The sequence below is a fragment of the Hylaeus anthracinus genome, unplaced genomic scaffold, assembly GCF_026225885.1.
Source record: "Hylaeus anthracinus isolate JK02 unplaced genomic scaffold, UHH_iyHylAnth1.0_haploid 12000, whole genome shotgun sequence".
Taxonomy (NCBI): domain Eukaryota; kingdom Metazoa; phylum Arthropoda; class Insecta; order Hymenoptera; family Colletidae; genus Hylaeus; species Hylaeus anthracinus.
The window spans coordinates 3,734,383-3,752,459 of NW_026534347.1; the positions used below are offsets into that span (position 1 = coordinate 3,734,383).

Below are 18,077 nucleotides of genomic sequence, written 5' to 3' on the forward strand. Positions count from 1 at the left end.
CATAGCTGTTGCAATGTACGTATTATATAATAATGTCAGAAAACGGTTTATTATACATTATTTCTTGATGCCAACAACCACCTTGTTCCAGATATCGACGAGTGCGTCGAAGGGGACGAAGGAGAGCCTCATGGCTGCCAACACGAGTGCGTGAACGAGCCTGGTGGTTATTACTGCGTGTGTCGTTTCGGATTTGAGCTGGACGACGATGGCGTGTCTTGCAACGACGTCGATGAATGCAAGAAAACGCCTCCCCCTTGCTCCCACGGCTGCGAGAACATAAAAGGATCGTACGCTTGTACCTGCCCAACGGGATTCAGCTTGAAAGGGGATAACGTCACCTGTGCTCGAGCGAGATCATGCGATACGCTGATAATACCTTGCTCTTACGGGTGTCAGGAGACAAAGAGCGGCCCGATCTGCGTTTGTCCCTCGGGATATCAGCTTATGGAGGATGGAAGTGGTTGCTCGGACATCGACGAGTGCGCCCTGGGCTTATGTTCTCATTCCTGCGTCAATTTAGAGGGTAGCTTTACGTGCAACTGTCCGACTGGTCTAGAAACGTCCAACCATGACGAATTCAATTGCACGGACATCGACGAATGCGCCAGAAGTGTCGACGATTGCGAACAAGAATGCGCAAATGTTCACGGTAGCTACACCTGCGCTTGTCGATCGGGATTCACCTTGAACCACGACAACAAGACTTGCTCTGACGTCGATGAGTGCTCCGGCAGCGAACACAAGTGTTCCCACGTCTGCTCGAACACTCCGGGCAGCTACAGTTGTTCCTGTTATAAAGGATATCGGCTGTCAGAAGACGGTCACACCTGCGAGGACGTCAACGAGTGCTTGTTAAACGAACATGGATGCTCCGACGAATGCGTGAACGAAGAAGGTGGCTTCGGTTGCGCGTGTCCCGCAGGTTTCGCGATAGAGAATAATATTAACAATAAGACTTGCAAGGACGTGAACGAGTGCCTGGAAGGAACGCATCAGTGCTCCTACGAGTGCGTGAACACAAAAGGATCGTACGAATGCGCGTGTCCTGTTGGAATGACCTTGGCCGTTGATAAGAGGAACTGCGATCCGATCGATGTGTGCAGTCTCGCCAACTGTTCCCATGTTTGCAAGAGGGACCGCGATACTTACAAGTGCGATTGCCCCGAAGGCTACATCTTACAGGGTGATGGAAGAACGTGCCAGGATTTCGACGAGTGTCGCGAAGACGAGCACGATTGTTCTCACGATTGCGTGAACACGCCAGGAAGCTACACGTGTAGCTGTCCTGGAAACCTGAAGCTTCTACAAGACGGCTTGACGTGTCAGGACTCTTCGTGCCCCGAAGGACTCGAACAGGACGACAAAGGCCAATGCCAGGACATCGACGAGTGTCTGTCGCAACAACACGACTGTTCGCACGTTTGTAACAACGAGTACGGGTCTTATCGCTGCTCTTGTCCTTCGGGCTGGACTCTAATAGACGACGGCGCCACGTGTGTCTTCGGTAATCCCTGTGCCAACGCCTCCTGCTCTCACTCTTGCGTGGCTAATGGTTCCGAGTACAAGTGCCAATGTCCTTTGGGGTACAGACTCGCTAACGACGGTTCAACTTGCGAGGACATCGACGAATGTCAGGAGAAGTCGAGTAACTGCAGCTTTTCTTGCAACAACACGGATGGATCTTATAGTTGCGGGTGTGAGGCAGGATACGCTCTCGGGGAAGACGATAAAACTTGCATCGATATCGACGAATGTGCCAAAGGAACTCACGACTGTTCCCATGGCTGCGTAAACTTCGAAGGAAGTTACGATTGTTCGTGTCCCACGGGACACGTATTTTCGAAGGAAGACCGCGCGTGCAAGGACGTCGACGAATGCCGAGACCTCTTGCACAATTGTTCTCACGAATGCGTAAACGTTGCCGGTGGATACGACTGCAGCTGCCCGTCAGGGTGGAAGCTCGACGAAGATCTAAGGAACTGTCGCCTAGCTAGCGACCGCAATTGTTCCCACACGTACGAGCAGGACGAAGACGAGATTCGCTGCGGTTGTCCCGAAGGATTCGAGTTGCAGGACGACGAGACCACTTGCGAAGACGTGGATGAGTGCGAAGATAAACTTGACTCGTGCAGTCACACGTGCGTAAACACGAATGGCTCTTATCGCTGCGAGTGCCCTTCAGGCTTCGAATTGCGCCAAGATCAAAGATCCTGCGAAGATGTGGACGAGTGTATTAAGAACCTCCACGGGTGTTCTCATCGGTGCGAAAATCTTGAGGGTGGCTACAACTGCTCCTGTCCAGCGAATATGATCCTTCGAGAGAACAACAAGACCTGCGTCGAAGCGGATATTTGCGGCCAATCGCACAACTGCAGTCACACGTGCGTGAACGGTTCAGACGGTTACAGCTGCGAGTGTCCAGAGGGTTGGAAATTAAACGCCGATGGTAAAACGTGCGAGGAGATTGATTTTTGCGCAGGTCAACACGGCTGTTCGCACGAGTGTGTCAGCGGGTCAAACGGTTTCCGGTGCCACTGTCCCGCCGGGTATGTTTTGTCCCGTGACAACGTAACTTGCGTCGACAGGAACGAGTGCGACGAGCCGAGCAACGAGGTAAACAACCCCTGCTCCCATTCCTGCGTTAACACGGATGGCAGCTTCGAGTGCGAGTGCCCAAAGGGTTACCGACTAGCTGCGGATCGAAGGACCTGCGAAGACGTGAACGAGTGCGTCGAGGACAACGGCGGTTGCTCTCACCTCTGCGCGAACATCGAGGGCGGCGTCGAATGCGCCTGCCCAGACAATTACAAACTATTGCAAGACGATGGGAAAACTTGCGTAGAAATCGACGAATGCTTGATCGACAACGGCGGATGCTCGCATTTATGCGACTACGAGAACGGAACGGTGTCTTGTTTCTGTCCTTTGGGAATGCTCCTGGAGGATGACAACGCCACTTGCGTCGAAGAGAATAAGTGCTACATGGAGAACGGCGGCTGTACCCATTTTTGCAGCTACGACGCTGGAATAATATCTTGCAGCTGTCCACCAGAAATGATTCTATCCGAGAATGGAACCGTCTGCCTGGAACGGAACAAGTGTCTATTGGACAACGGTGGCTGTTCCCACGATTGCAATTACGAGGAAGGCGAGACCTCCTGTTCTTGTCCTTCCGGGATGATTCTTGCCGACGATAAACTTCTTTGCGTCCACGAGAACAAGTGTCTGGTCAACAACGGCGGCTGCTCGGACATCTGCGCGTTTAACGGCGGGTCGATCAGCTGTGAGTGCCCATCGGGATTCCGGTTATCGATGCAGGATAACGCTACCTGTGTCGACGTCGACGAATGCTTGGAATTGAAGGACAACTGCACGCATAAGTGCGTGAATATAGCAGGTGGGTTCGAGTGCGTCTGCAACGAGGGGTTCGAAGTGAGCGCCATCGAGCCTGCCTTCTGCGACGACATAGACGAATGCGAGAACGACAACGGAGGATGTTCGAACGGCTGTCTGAACCTCGTAGGATCCTTCCGTTGCACTTGTCCATCGGGATACGTCCTCGAGAATATCAACAAGACTTGCAGATTGGTCGACGGTTGCAAACAGAACAACGGAAATTGTTCTCACCATTGTCACTACGAGGAAGACACCGGGGAGACCCGTTGCTCCTGTCCGTTGGGCTTCAGACTCGAACAGGATCAGAAGACTTGCGAAGACATCGACGAATGCGAGGAGTTCGAGAACGACGTAGAGTTAGGCTGTTCGCACGTTTGCAAGAATACGAACGGGTCCTACTACTGCGAGTGCCCGACAGGTTACATGCTATTACCGGAGGACAAGAGGAACTGCATCGACGTGAACGAGTGTCTGAGCAGCCAGCATAATTGCAGCCACGACTGCTTGAATCTCCTAGGGAGCTACGTATGCTCGTGCTACGAGGGACACTACCTGCATTCCGACAAGTCCAGTTGCCTGGACATCGACGAGTGTCTCGAGAGAAACGGGGACTGCTCGCATCGATGCACAAACACCATCGGTGGCCACTTTTGCTCCTGTCCTGACGGTTACGAACTCTCGCAGGACGAGAGCACCTGCGTCGACGTGGACGAGTGCGGGACAGGCGCTGCTGGGTGTCTTCACGAGTGTATTAACACTCCAGGCTCGTGGAAATGTAGTTGTCCTGATGGTCACGTTTTGGCGAACGATTCGCGAAGCTGCGTCGACGTGGACGAGTGCAAGATGAACAACGGCGGTTGCTCGCACGCTTGTTTCAACGTCGCCGGAGGCGTCAGGTGCAGCTGTCCCGTGGGACTGCGTTTGGACGAATCTGGAAAGCTGTGCAACGATCTGAACGAGTGCTCGGTGAAAAACGGTGGCTGCTCGGACGAGTGCGTCAATTTGGAAGGCAGTTTCGTCTGCCGCTGCTTCAGCGGTTATCAGCTCGGCGCAGATTCGAGAACCTGTCTCGACATCGACGAGTGCGAAATGGAAAACGGTGGATGTTCCGATGTCTGCGTTAACGTCAAGGGCAGCCATCGCTGCGAGTGTCCGATGGGTTATGGTTTGAAGGAGGATCAAAAGTCCTGTGCAGATGTGAACGAGTGCGAACACAATAACGGTGGCTGTTCCCATGTGTGTATTAACGAGCAAGGCTCGTACCGATGCGATTGTCCGGAGGGGTACGTATTCAGGAACGACTCGTGTCGCCTAGTCGATCTTTGCGCAAACGATAACGGCGGCTGTGAGCATATTTGCAAAGAAGAGAACGACCTTGTCGTTTGCGACTGTAAAAAAGGCTTCGTGCTCGATGAGGTTAATCGCTCAAAGTGCAGGGACGTTGACGAATGCGTCGAGCAACATGGTTGCGAACAGCTCTGCGTCAACACCGTTGGATCTTTCGAGTGCAGGTGCAACAGCGGTTTCGAGATGCAGAATTCTACGTGTGTCGGTGAGTATCTCGTTGTTGCATCGCATAACGCTCCATCTTTACTAATCCTAAACTCTAAGCTGTCAAATTGTTCTTTCTTCTTCATGTTTGCCAAAAATTTACTGCAAAAATGATGGCAAATTCAAATGTTGCGTTAATTTTGGGACACCCTTTATATAGCCTTTTAAATAGTTGGCATGGTTTCGATTAACGTGACGGATTTTCCAGCTACCGCGCATCTGTACTTGTACTACGCTTTCTTATTTTGTTCCGAATGCACTTTATGTGTATCATTACAGCGTGGAGTAGACACAGTAAGTCTGCGAAGACCCTCGCGCTTTAGGAATGCTTTTATTGCCGGCGACGCCATAAACTGGGTTTGTTGGACAGCTGTATAACGCATGCATCTGAGCCCCGTCGTGGGTCATTCGAACAATTAGCTGTAGCAGGCTGATTGCCAAGAATTTCAGGATAATATATGCTTAGGGGAAAGTCAGGCTCTATCTTTCGCTATTCATCGCGCCAGCAGCATCCTCGAGTATACATTTATCAATCATTTATAAATGCATTCATCTCTACCTTGTAGAGTACCTTGTAGTAGCAATATTTTAATCGTTATGAAGAGGAATACATAATATAGATTATCCGGTTAAAATGTTGTACAAATAAATAAGTTATTACCCGGAAACTCTAGACATAATATACAAATTATTACACTAAAGGGAATATAAATTTCAAATTTCTTGTCTAATCATCTCGCTACTGAAGATATACTCCTTTTTCTACCAAGAGATCAGTAGAGATTTAGAAGAATATAAAAGTCACAAGTAATTCATTACCAAACACGTTCAGATCTAAATTTTTTTTTTACTTTATAGAACCTTCCTTGATTTTATTAAGTTGAGCTACTGTGAGCGAAGGCAATAATCTTTTGCTTGTAATTAGATACAAACGAATGCGAATGGAACAACGGAGGATGCGAGCAAGATTGCATCAATACAGTCGGATCCTACATATGTACGTGTCGTGCTGGGTTTGCCTTGAATCTGAGGTGACGAAATTAATTTATAATTGAAAAATTGAAATTAGTTGGCAAACTGTCAGAACGCTCGAAGGCGTCAGAAAATTTTCCCTAAACAGAATCGTGCTTTTCTTTTCCAGGAACAGAAGCGAGTGTCATGATATAAACGAGTGCTTGAGTCGTAACGACGTTTGCGACGGGGAATGTGTTAATACACCCGGAAGTTACTACTGTACCTGCAGTGGCGACTTGGTGTTGGCTTCCGACGAGAGAACTTGCATCTCAGCGGAATTGAGATGTCGTGCCATGGAACCGCCGCTACACTCTGAGGTGCGTAATAATTTATTACATAAAACATTTAATTATTTACTGTATCGTTTTTTTTTTTAATATGAAGGTATGAATAAAAAATATAATATACAAAATTAGGTACACTATACAATATTGTTCTTAGAGTGTGAAATCATGATGTGGCACAATTTTTGTTACGTACACTACTATTATTATACTATTCTTTTAGTTGTTTCGGCAAGTTCAATACGAACGTAATTGTAAATTTTAGTAAAATGTAGCTAAAATTATTTTACTGTTAATAAAACGTAACAGGTCTCTTCAAGTATTTTTGAAAGTATACGGGATTAAGAACAAATTTTGAGGAAAAAGTACTGAATGAATCATATTATAATAAATAATTTCTACAAGTTTAATAGGCTAATGGAAATTTTGAAATAAATGTGTTATAATACTACCACATTTAAACACGTTTCATTAATTTACGTTTTCGTAATAAATAATACGTAACGGAAATTCGGGAGTGCCGAATAAGACCTTTTTAATTGTGAATTGGAAACATGTTGGTCAAGTTGTTATTAAAAAAGGAATGAATATGTGTTCAACAAGGACACAGTGTTAAACATTTTCTGTTCAACTGTTGGCACGTTGCCCACATGTAAATGTGTCTGATCAATGTGTCAAATTCTCATGGTCGCACTGTACGTTTGGTATTTTTCTTATTCCAGATTAGATGCCCAGGCCATTCTTCAGGAGCAGTGGATTATCCCGTTGGAACCAGATGTCACATACGATGTCGAAGGGGTTTCAAGCTGGAAGGACCGCACACGAGGTATTGCATGGCTGGCGATCGATGGAACGGAAAGAAACCCACTTGCATTCAAGAATCGATCGTGACCGATTCCCGTTACCATTCGGGTAAGCTCTGACCGTAAAATCTCTTAGGATTGTATTAAACCAGATCTGTATTTAACAGCGAAGGTTCAAGCCACTCTGGATTGGCGAGGAACTCCTATTTTTCAAAGTTCTAATAACAATCTCTCGCTGGTTTTAGTAAAATTAACTTTTAATACGATTATGAAAGTAAGCGTGGACGGATATTCAATTACTAGCTTGCTGATCTATAATAGTGTAAAGAAACATTGAATTAAATATGTTGATGTAAAACTGGAACTTTACGATAAAAAGAGGTAATATGGATTGGCTTGTATAATAACATTATTCGATGAACCTCTGCCTTTTAACGGGCTTGAATATCATGCAATTATCTTTTACTTACATTCTGTTTTGACTGATAATTTATAACAAGTAGAATCGTTAAATATATATATATTAAGTGGATAAAACGATGATTTGGACGGAGAAAGAATTTGTGCAAAGATTGAATTTTTGTTTGTGGAAAGCGTACTCTAATCGATTTTGAGATAACCAATGCAAGAATGCTTAAAGCTGTTGAATCGCAAACCTTTTAACATCGTGTTTTAAAAACAAAGTAACTTATGCCACTGTCGAAATAAATGATACAGTTGATACAATATTTCCTTTCGTAGAAACATTTACCCATCCTTGGTATATGAAAATATAACTATGCAAAGGTAAAAATGGATAATGTCAGTATATTTGTCAAAAATTTGCAAGCAAGTGACTTGTTTAAGATCCTGAGCTAGGAAGTCCGTAGAAAGCTCTCTCTTTTCGCTTGACGGAATTCACGAAATGCTGAACGTGCGAAATGTGAGAATCGAGTAGTCTGCTGTTGACGGTTTTTGCAAACCGCCATTTGGGGGAGGAAGATGGCCCCTCGGTGGCAATTATTTACCAACGAAAATCCTTCGGTGCATTTAATTAGTCACGCAGCCGCTCTAAACAGCATTTAATAATAGGAAGTTCCGGCGTAAAGGCCGGTTGCTAACGACGTCGTACGTTAACGCCATGCCTTAACGAGCTTGCACAGACGCGTTTTCGTTTTTTACATTTCATTTCTCGGTCCCCCGTCTGCTGTCTTCAGCCGTTTTGCCTTTTTACCCTCAGCGACAAGCTCCTCTTTTCCGCAATGGCCGCCGCCGCCGGTAGTTTCGGCCAACACAATGAGATTTTTGGTCCAAACTAACGCGGGTGCATGCTCGCCTTTCGACAGACCAATTGTTGGGCGAGTATTGTATTTCAACAAGTGAATTTTCTTTCTAATAAATTTATGACTGCACGCTAACTCGTCCCTTATAATTCGAAGCTTGAATTTTAAATTTCATAATTGTTGATCCTTTGTTTCAGAGTTACCATATATACACTGACGAACCTTATTTTTCGAAATGAATCTATTTACTTTAGTTTTCTCACAAAATATTCGAGATCCGTATTTTTTAAACAAAGAGCATCGTATTTTATTGTTACTCTGGACGCCAAAATATCTAGACGCGAACCTAATGAGATCTACCACTTAAATAGCTCTACCTGGAGATAAGATTTATCGCCCAGGTGTAGCAAGTGAAACGCCTCACATCATCGTTCATTAATAAACGTTTAGCTCTCGTTTCACTTACCAAGGTCTCGACTCGAATTTGGGAAACCATTTCCGCGAATAAACGATCGTGGAAACACACTAGAAGACTGCCAAACAATTACGTCTAAAGTAAGAAGGTAGACGCAGTTATCCACGTCCGCTGTAAGAGGACAGTTACTGCGAAGACGTGAAAGGGAACGCCATAGTAATTGAGCCCTACAGCAATTTAGCGAGTAGTCGATAATTTGATTACGGGCACGTAGACAGTTCCGTGGAACGTGATAATTTCAGTGTGACGTAAGGATACATATATGTCGTCGGTGTTACGTGGCGTCCCTTCTCGTACTGCCTCTAAAGCTATAATTCCGTCGGACGTTTCACGGAAAACCGCATGTTTAATAACAGGCTTTGTTGCTTCAGACATGCCACGACCGTTCGTGAGGTGTCCCCGAGACATGGACGTGGAGCTACCCGCAAGGCAGAACACGATACGCGTCACGTTTCCACAGCCTAAGTCCAACATGAACTGGTGGAGGTATTTATTCGCATACACCGTCAATCTTATTGCGATGACTAATGCGTCGACACAGGTAATTCGGTTTGCGTATAATGAACCCTCGATGCTGCGTTAGGGAAAACCCGATGTGTCGCGACAGGGATTAGTTTAACATAATGGGAAAGCAAACTCTGATTCTGTTAATAGTATGAAATTATTATAATTGCAGGGAGCATCACTAGTAGACACAAGTCTTTGGTTGTGGGAATAAAACATAATTCCATTTAACATGTTGATCGCCATGTCATCCATATATGGGTGACAGTGTTTTTCATTCAAGAACTAGAAAGATTAATTCTGAAAGTTAGACGTCACAGGAGATGAATCTAAATAAAGTTCTTGCATTTTGATGTAATTACAAACACTAAATACCACGATAAATGTTTCATTACCTAAACTCCGATAGCCTAAATAATATTTAATCTTAGCAGAAATTTTCAAGAACATTCGTTTGGCAGACAACGTGCTAAGGGGTTACATATTTCCAGTTGGCAGAGAAATGAGTGATTCAACTTATTACTTTCAACTCCAAACCACTCTATAGATCTAAGGATCCGTTGATCCATGAAATCCCCTACGTCGACAAAAGCAACGAAATTAATTTCTTTTCGCGGATTTCGGGCTGCGCAATACGTTCCCACAATAGGATTGGTTTATCTTCCGTCGGTCCGGCACTGCTTGCAGGCCTGGCGCGCGGCACAATGGGAATTCCAAACGAGCTTAGAGGGTTCCTTCCAAGGGTGTATACACGTCTTTGCCCTGGTATTTGTGCTCGCGTCTCTATTTATTCGAAGGAGTATCGGTCGGTGCAGAGCTTTCACGCAGGCCCGATACAGAGATCGTTTGGATCGCGACGCGATGGAGACGTCGCGTCGATCACTAGGGGGATCGTAAGGTGTAGCTTCTATTCGCACTAACTTAAATGTCGCGCGACCGAGCGACAAAATTCAAACCAGCTCGAATCGTGTTGCTCCTTATCCAACTTCTAGCTGCTAAAAGGTATTCTGAAAAGGACGTAATAGACTTGTGATGACAAACTTATTGCATCGCAAGTCACTTGTATCATCTTCCAAATGTCTGCGAAGAATTAATAAAACTTCACCATTGTGTCTAAGATGCTGCACTTGTAAAGCGTGCCATTCCACGCACCTACTTGTTATATCTAAACATATTATTACAAGTTTGCAGCCATTAGCTCGCTACTACTCGCGACAAAGGATAAACAAATGATTCTTTGTCCCGAATAATACCGATTACCAGGTCTCACCACGTGGAGGTTGCTGCGAGTGGAGACCCGCGAGAAAGATAGAAGGAAACAAAGTTCCTTCGATCTCTCTCTGTACAATCTTAGAAACTAGGTACGCGAAGAAGGAAATAGAAGGAAACTAAACTCCTTCGATTTCCTGGTCTGACTCTGTCAAGCAATTATTGAAAATTTTCCTTTTTTAAAGGGAACAATGAAGCTACAATGAAATCGCGAACACGACGCGACCGTGCAGACAGACTTACTGGGTCAGTCCCGTTTCCTCTTAGCGAGTCTTTAGCAAGAGAAAGACGATGTCTTTCTTTCGAAAAAGACTAGCTAGAGGACGGCAACCGACCTTTCTGTTCATTTACACGGTTGGTCACTCTGCTTATTGCATGAAACAATAATGACCGAAATGGACGAAATTGCACGCCCCCGAGGGCGGCCGAACAAACAAGAGAAAAACGGGTAATAATTACTTGGCCTTATGTTCTAACGCGACTTAGAACTAAGGTTCCCACGGCGGATGCGATGTCTTCGTTCGATGGAAGCGACATCTTCGTTCGATGAAATACCTAGATAAGAGAAACTGAAAATCGGAATAGACATACGTATACAGAAGTAATATAATGAAATAATTAGAAAAGAAAAAAGGAAAACTATCAATTAAAATATTGAGTTTCATAAAACTCCATCGATCAATATATATATATGAAACAATCGATCGCAGAATTCGAAGAAACAATTCAATTGCGTGTCGTTTCCCCACCATGCGAATCTACCTAGTAAAGAGAAATCAAAGCACTAGAACAATCAGGAAATATAAATAATACCATATAAAATAATTAAAGTAATATTAGTGCCGAATGAAAAAATGATAAATAATGAAAAATTAATACGAAAATAGAAATCAACATACATAAGAATGAGAAAATTAAATTAAAAAATAGCCTGAAAATAAATATGCAAATTAAACATAATGTTGTATAAATTTAGTTAAACCTAACCAAAGACACATAATTGTGTCTTGGAATACAGGGAAATATAAGCGAGCACGATGATAACAGTGCAAAAATAAAGAAAAAATAAAAAATTTGCGTTCGCTCACCAGTGCTGATCATCATTTACCAATTGGTCAGTAGTGGTCAGTAGTGGTCAGTAGTGGTCAGTAGTGGTCAGTATTGGTCAGTAGTGGTCAGCATTGGTCACCCCCTGGTCATCCTAGGCCAGCCTTGGTCCTCGGTCGGCTCAACGCGCACACGCGAGGTCAGTACGACCTTATCGCCCGAATTATACGCGAGGACTGAAGACTCTGACGCCTGGGTACTTATCAGTCGAGGAAAGCCGAACGCGGATTGGTCAACGCCGGATTGGTCGACGCGTGTCAGCAGAGTCTGTCCGATCCAAGGACGATGGAATTGACGAAACGTCAATTAATATTACAGAAAAATGATATTCTCGATCATTGTTTAAACAAATACCGTTAAGAATTAATTTAACTATTGCAAAAAAATTAATATTTAATTGGTTCAATCAGTAGATATTAAAATATTAACAAATTTCTCACGATTACTGTATACAATGAATACTTATTCTTAATCGTAATTGTTATTAACGTTTAATCTTAATGTTAAATTCTCGATCATTGTTTAAACAAATACTGCTAAGAATTAATTTAACTATTGCAAAAAAATTAATATTTAATTGGTTCAATCAGTAGATATTAAAATATTAACAAATTTCTCACGATTACTGTATACAATGAATACTTATTCGTAATTGTTATTAACGTTCGATCAAAGACTGAATGTTTCTTATACCCGTGATTGTTTTTAATATTTAATCAAAGACTGAATGTTACTATATGCATCATAAATATTCAATTAACACGGAGATATACATATTTAATGCATTCTGAACTGTCAGATTATTATACCAATAAATAGAATTCGTCTCAACGTTTTTACTCTATCATTACATTTGAGATTGATACGATAGATTAATGATAGATCATTGATGATAATGACAGATTGATGATAGATATTTCTTAATATTTTCGAAATCGATGAATGATTTATTTATTTTTGTATTTTTTTCTGTGTGTACATACAGATACGTAGATGCTTCTCCTTCTTGGGGTAAACAATTAGAAGCAGATTTACCTGCAGGTACAACGATTGTCACTTTCACGGCCTGGTCACCTGTATCGAATTACACCAGCACTTGCAGGATCGTGATACGAGTTCGAGGTGAGTGTTCTGAGCAAATTCTATGATAACAATCGTCCATCGTGATCGCGTCGGTGTACATGAGATATGGGTCGTGTATATTGTCCACCGTTTACATAGGATTGGTCCATCTAGAAGGATCGTAGCCCCTTACTTTCCCGGCTGTTATGGACAAGTATCGCTATCGATGAAAACTTGATCCCCACGGGTTTTCTCACGTGTGTACTGTAGTAAAAGATGGAAGTAAAAACTGTCGTTTCTTCATCAAAGGTCTTATATCTATATATTTTTAGGCGAAATACATTTCTAACGTCAAAATTTTGTTTACGATAGTCTAAAACGACATGAAGTATTAATTGTTTTTTTGACCTAAATTAAATTTGTATCAGCTTACTAATATTTAGTCACCATACGAATATCATGTTTGTGATTTGCTATCAAATATATCAGAATTCAATCTACATGGTGACACTGCAGGTACGTTGTAGACATGTACCTAGATCTCTATTTGATTAGTTACACGAAATCGTTGGATTAGAGTTAAGTGACAGCTCTCGAGTAACGAAAACTGTCAGATACAGACACGCTACCCCGAATGTCGTGTGTGGAAATTTCGCATGTCTCTTACAGACTTACAAGTTGCTCGTAAACTTGTAATACGCCTGGATTAAGAAAATGCACAGATCCAACGAACTGATTGTTTAATTAAACCAATACTACTGTTTGAATTCGCGAAGAATGAGATCACGTCCTTATGCACTTATGCACGACTGATACTAAAATTCGATGATGAATCTTGCTGTAAATATTATTCCAATTTCGACAGCGTTATTATGCTCCCTGGACACGTATCGCGTCAATTCCAATTCAATTACTGTGGACAGAATACGCGTTACCGGTTATAGAAGGAAGTAGGTAAACACTATGTGTGTGGCTACGTCGATTGGAAACGGAATAGTGTTGTAGAAGGAAATACACTGTTTTAGTGGCACAACAATCGGATAACAAGGGGTTTACTGTACTGGTCAGATATAAAGACGGTGCAAACGTGGTTGAAACTAAGTTTACAGTGGACTACACGCCATATTAAAGCAAACTTGACTTTTGAGGGGCCTTGAGGATTTAACAGGGATTAGCGTGATACGATGAAGTCGAAGTAACCGTTATAGGTAATAAAAAGAGCGGAGTAAATCTGAAGAAAATAAGATCTAGTATATATTCACACATTAATATATAAAATGTTTTCCAAAAGTGGCTCTAAAATTTTTTTTTAATATAACACAGGTGGTATGACTTACGTTGTTCTTTTTTATCTTAACTGAAACTACAAATTATTACAATTAAATATGAAGGATGATATTTAAATGTCTACCACGATTACCCTGATAGGCGTAGTTTATTATTACAAATTTAATTTTCTCTGATTATAAACACCGTACAAATTTATCTACGTCGACACGTCTATTAGGAAATTTAGATCACGACAAAAAGGGCGATCTAACGAAGTTGAATTTAAATTAAAATTACTTAGTGACTTACAAATGTCGGGACAGAGACAAATTCATTTCATCCGGTAACTAATTTTGCACGTGCTCATAATTTCCTATTACGTCCAAGTGAACCAGTATCACGCTCATAAAGCAATTTCGCGCTACTACTTAAGGGTTGCGTAACCTCCGTGGTAAACGTATGAAGTATTAACTACTCGTTCATAATGTAAATACGTTTTCAAAGTCTGGATGTCGACGAATTATGGCGGTAGGGGTTCGACCCGATGGAAAGTTCTAAAATTACCGTTTACGTGGATAATTTGATATCGGAGTGCCGCAGCCCCTGCGATTTAAATCCTATTTCACGTATGACCAGTCAACGAGTAACGTACACATTCTTTGCGTCACGCGATACACGCATTAAGCGGTTCGATTTCAGTTCTATAATATTACAGTCCGTCTACACTATTCAATTATGATTTACATATTCTTAAAGGACGTTATAATTTGTCTTTCAAGATATCATGAGTGATGTATGTATTTTTCTGCTTCAAAGATTTTGTTCCGACCAGTTATTATTATATGATTACTTAGCGCGTCATTTTGATAGCAGTTTGAGAATAGAAAGTATTTGACCAATAGAGAATTTTGCGAGTGTGAAATAATAAGTTTGTCACTCTTAACACGAACACTGTTTATCTGCAATTATTATAAGTAAAATAAGAGTTCCTAATTTACATGCTTAAGTGTAGAAAATGGTATCACAACCATATTAAAATACAAGAATTTCTCATAAACATTGAAAACTTTAGTGAAATTTTTCACAAATTGACACACTTTCAAAAGAATAACATTTACAAACAAAAATGACATTGGTTTTGTTATTCTTCTTCCATTTAAACGTACTGTAACGTACGTACTTAAAGGTTGCACAAATTTTACTCGTACAAATTATACATATTTAATTTACTTAAATTTATATCGTGTAAATAGAAATTCATATAATTATGGATCTAGAAATGATCATTCAGGTAGATTGATGATATATATCAATTAAATTTAACAACAGAACAATGTGTTCTAACGTAACGAGTTGTTCGTTAAGCGAACAAAGCGGTCTGAATCCAATTTTAGATCCGCGCATTAAATTCATCGAAAAGTTATTGTTTCACTGTTGCATTGCACGAGCGGGTAACAGCACTCAACATGAAACTGTTCTCCAGGAAAGCAGCCACGGTTTCCACTGGCAATGTCACATAAATACACGGCACCCCAGGTTACCTCCGACTCTATTTTTCTCCTCTACTTTCCCACCGAGTCCATCGAACTATCGATAAAAAAGTTTTTTGCACCATCGAAACATTATTTCACCGGTCCCTATTCCCACTCTCTATTTGTTTCTCAGTCGCACATCGTTCCTTTCGTGTACATATGTGTATTTCGCTGAACAATGGTTGAATGTATCGATTCAACGCTACAATTGTCTCAACCAGTCCTGATATCTCGCATTTATGATTTTTATCCGTCGCGTAATAAAATCGATTTTGGAAAATTAAGTAATTAAGTAATTAATTTCACTAATAACTCCCGAGAAAACAGCTTGTTACTCGCGAAGGTGCTTACAAAAATTGAACCCGAATAGAAATTTATTATATTCTGCAAATGATATAACATGGACTTTACTTTCAATCTGTTGTATATTTTTGCATATTGTTTACATTTTGTAAGTTCTTGTACATTCAAATTTCCTATAAATGCATAAAGATCCGCAGTCTACTTATTACTCGTATATTTCATGTTTGTAACAAGTACCGTTTATATCTTTAAATGACAACGAAATCGTTGAGGTATGATTTCGAACTCTTCCCTATTTCTACAAAGTCGCTTGACAGATATTTTCTCATCACTTTCCTACTAAACGCCCACTCTTGCCCTAGTTTGCCCTAGATTTGACGTTCTTTCTATTCTGCCATGGGTTCGGTCGTATCCTGCGTAACAACCAAGACGATGACCTCGAGATTTATGGGCGGTAGATCAGTAAAGTTTCAACGAAAGAATAAGCATTCCAGAACTGGCTGGCACAATATTGTGTAATGTGCGAGAGAACGAATGGTCCACGGTCGCGGCTCGAATGGAAACGATATTTAGCGATATCACTTGATCTCGTTTAGGAGCAAATCCACAAAACTTTTAGATTTGTAAATGAAATTGTAAAAGAAAAGATATTTTTTTGTTGACAGCACATTTTCAATACTTAGTACACACATTCGCACTCTCAAGACCTCACAAAAACAGTATGCCGTGATCGATTTTAACTTGATGACGTGGATGTCAGGGAAAAATGGTAAAGTGTTAAAACATTTGTTGGCGCTCCTACAGGTATCTAAAAATATTTGCAAGTTAACAAAGTCACAAGGCAATTTTTAAAATTTAAATTTTTTAATGACTTCCTGGCTTCTCATATAGCTTGCAAATTGTACAAAACCCATGGAAAACTTTTTTGCATCGTACCTTCCACTAAAAATGTCCACATGATAGTTAAAATATTGTATATATTGTATTTTGTAATAATAAAACATCAGAAGATAACGTTAAATAAAGGCGCGAAGTTGCGAATCAAAAAGTTCTGCGGGTTTGCCCTTACACATGATTTATGAATACGATATTTATCCGCGAGATAATAGCCTTGTTGCCCCCGAAGCATTTGCGTAGAAAGAATCGCGATATGCGATCACATATCATCCTGTGAACAGGCTTTCTCACGTAGTTCCTTTGTTTTCGTATTTTTTCGTTTGGCAAATTTCTTGTTTCTAGGGTGCGAGAAACGTGTCTCATAATTCACTACCCTGATCGTTCGCTACAACGTCTCTATTATTAATGTCAGCTTTCTAGCATTTGCCCTGGGACATGCGGACAAGCCCCCGCAAGTCGAGATTACATCGGCTTAACGTTTGTGGTAACTTTACCGCGCGTGATGTCTTTGAAAATATCGCGAATTCGGGGCGGGATGTCCAACGACACTGTGAGGTGAATTTGAATGATATTTGTTCGATATTTATTTTTATTCTTAATTACTACTTTTGTGCATCATACCTTCCATCATACCTTATTTATTTTTATTCTTAATTACTACTTGTTTGATTTTCGTTTTAAAGCTCGCAATTAGATTTTTCTTTGTCTTTTTTTAATTGGTATAGATATGATATATAATTACTGTACGCCTCTAGAAGATTATGAAATAATTGAGAAAGTTTGTTTTAAATTCTTCTTAAAGTAGTGAATCAATTAACTGGCTTGCGTGACCTAAGAAATTGAAATTTTTCAATTCTCACGAGTCTTGCGTATAGTTTACTTAATTGCTAAATTTATTTCAGCTAAACTCAAAAGAAATTATAATATAAACGAATAAAATATATGACATAAAAATGGAATTGTTTTGACGAAAAACATTCCGAAGTTGTTCTGTAATAAAGGAAAAAGCCTTCGTGCTTAGATAGAAATCGTATTTCTTAGATATTGACAAACGTTGATATTTCGGATTATCTGAAAACATTCTAATTTCATGTGGTGAAAATCTTATGCCTTCTATGTATGTATACAAATGATCTGGGTTAGAGATTTACATAAATTTTGATATTTTCAATTATGTGGCAGGTTTTCTGATACTATTTATGTATGGGACACAAAATTGTATAAATTATAAAGATACATTACATGAATTTTATCTGTAAGTTTCAGAAATAAAACACGAAAGAAAGGTAAATAAATGGTCACGGTGTAAAAAGTTAATGTATACATGTATACTGTCTACGTGGAAA

At 41.1% G+C, this 18,077-nt stretch overlaps 1 protein-coding gene across 1 annotated transcript in view; it reads left to right on the top strand.

Annotated features, from left to right (window-relative positions):
- The window catches only part of LOC128890527 (fibrillin-1-like), a 119,755-nt gene that overhangs the window by 74,875 nt on the left and 26,803 nt on the right, over nucleotides 1–18,077 (top strand). Inside the window, exons 8-13 of the mRNA XM_054149090.1 lie at nucleotides 92–4,951; nucleotides 5,876–5,981; nucleotides 6,092–6,281; nucleotides 6,971–7,160; nucleotides 9,160–9,274; nucleotides 12,654–12,790. Of these exons, the coding sequence (XP_054005065.1) occupies nucleotides 92–4,951; nucleotides 5,876–5,981; nucleotides 6,092–6,281; nucleotides 6,971–7,160; nucleotides 9,160–9,274; nucleotides 12,654–12,790 (5,598 nt within the window). The remainder of the gene's footprint in view (nucleotides 1–91; nucleotides 4,952–5,875; nucleotides 5,982–6,091; nucleotides 6,282–6,970; nucleotides 7,161–9,159; nucleotides 9,275–12,653; nucleotides 12,791–18,077) is intronic.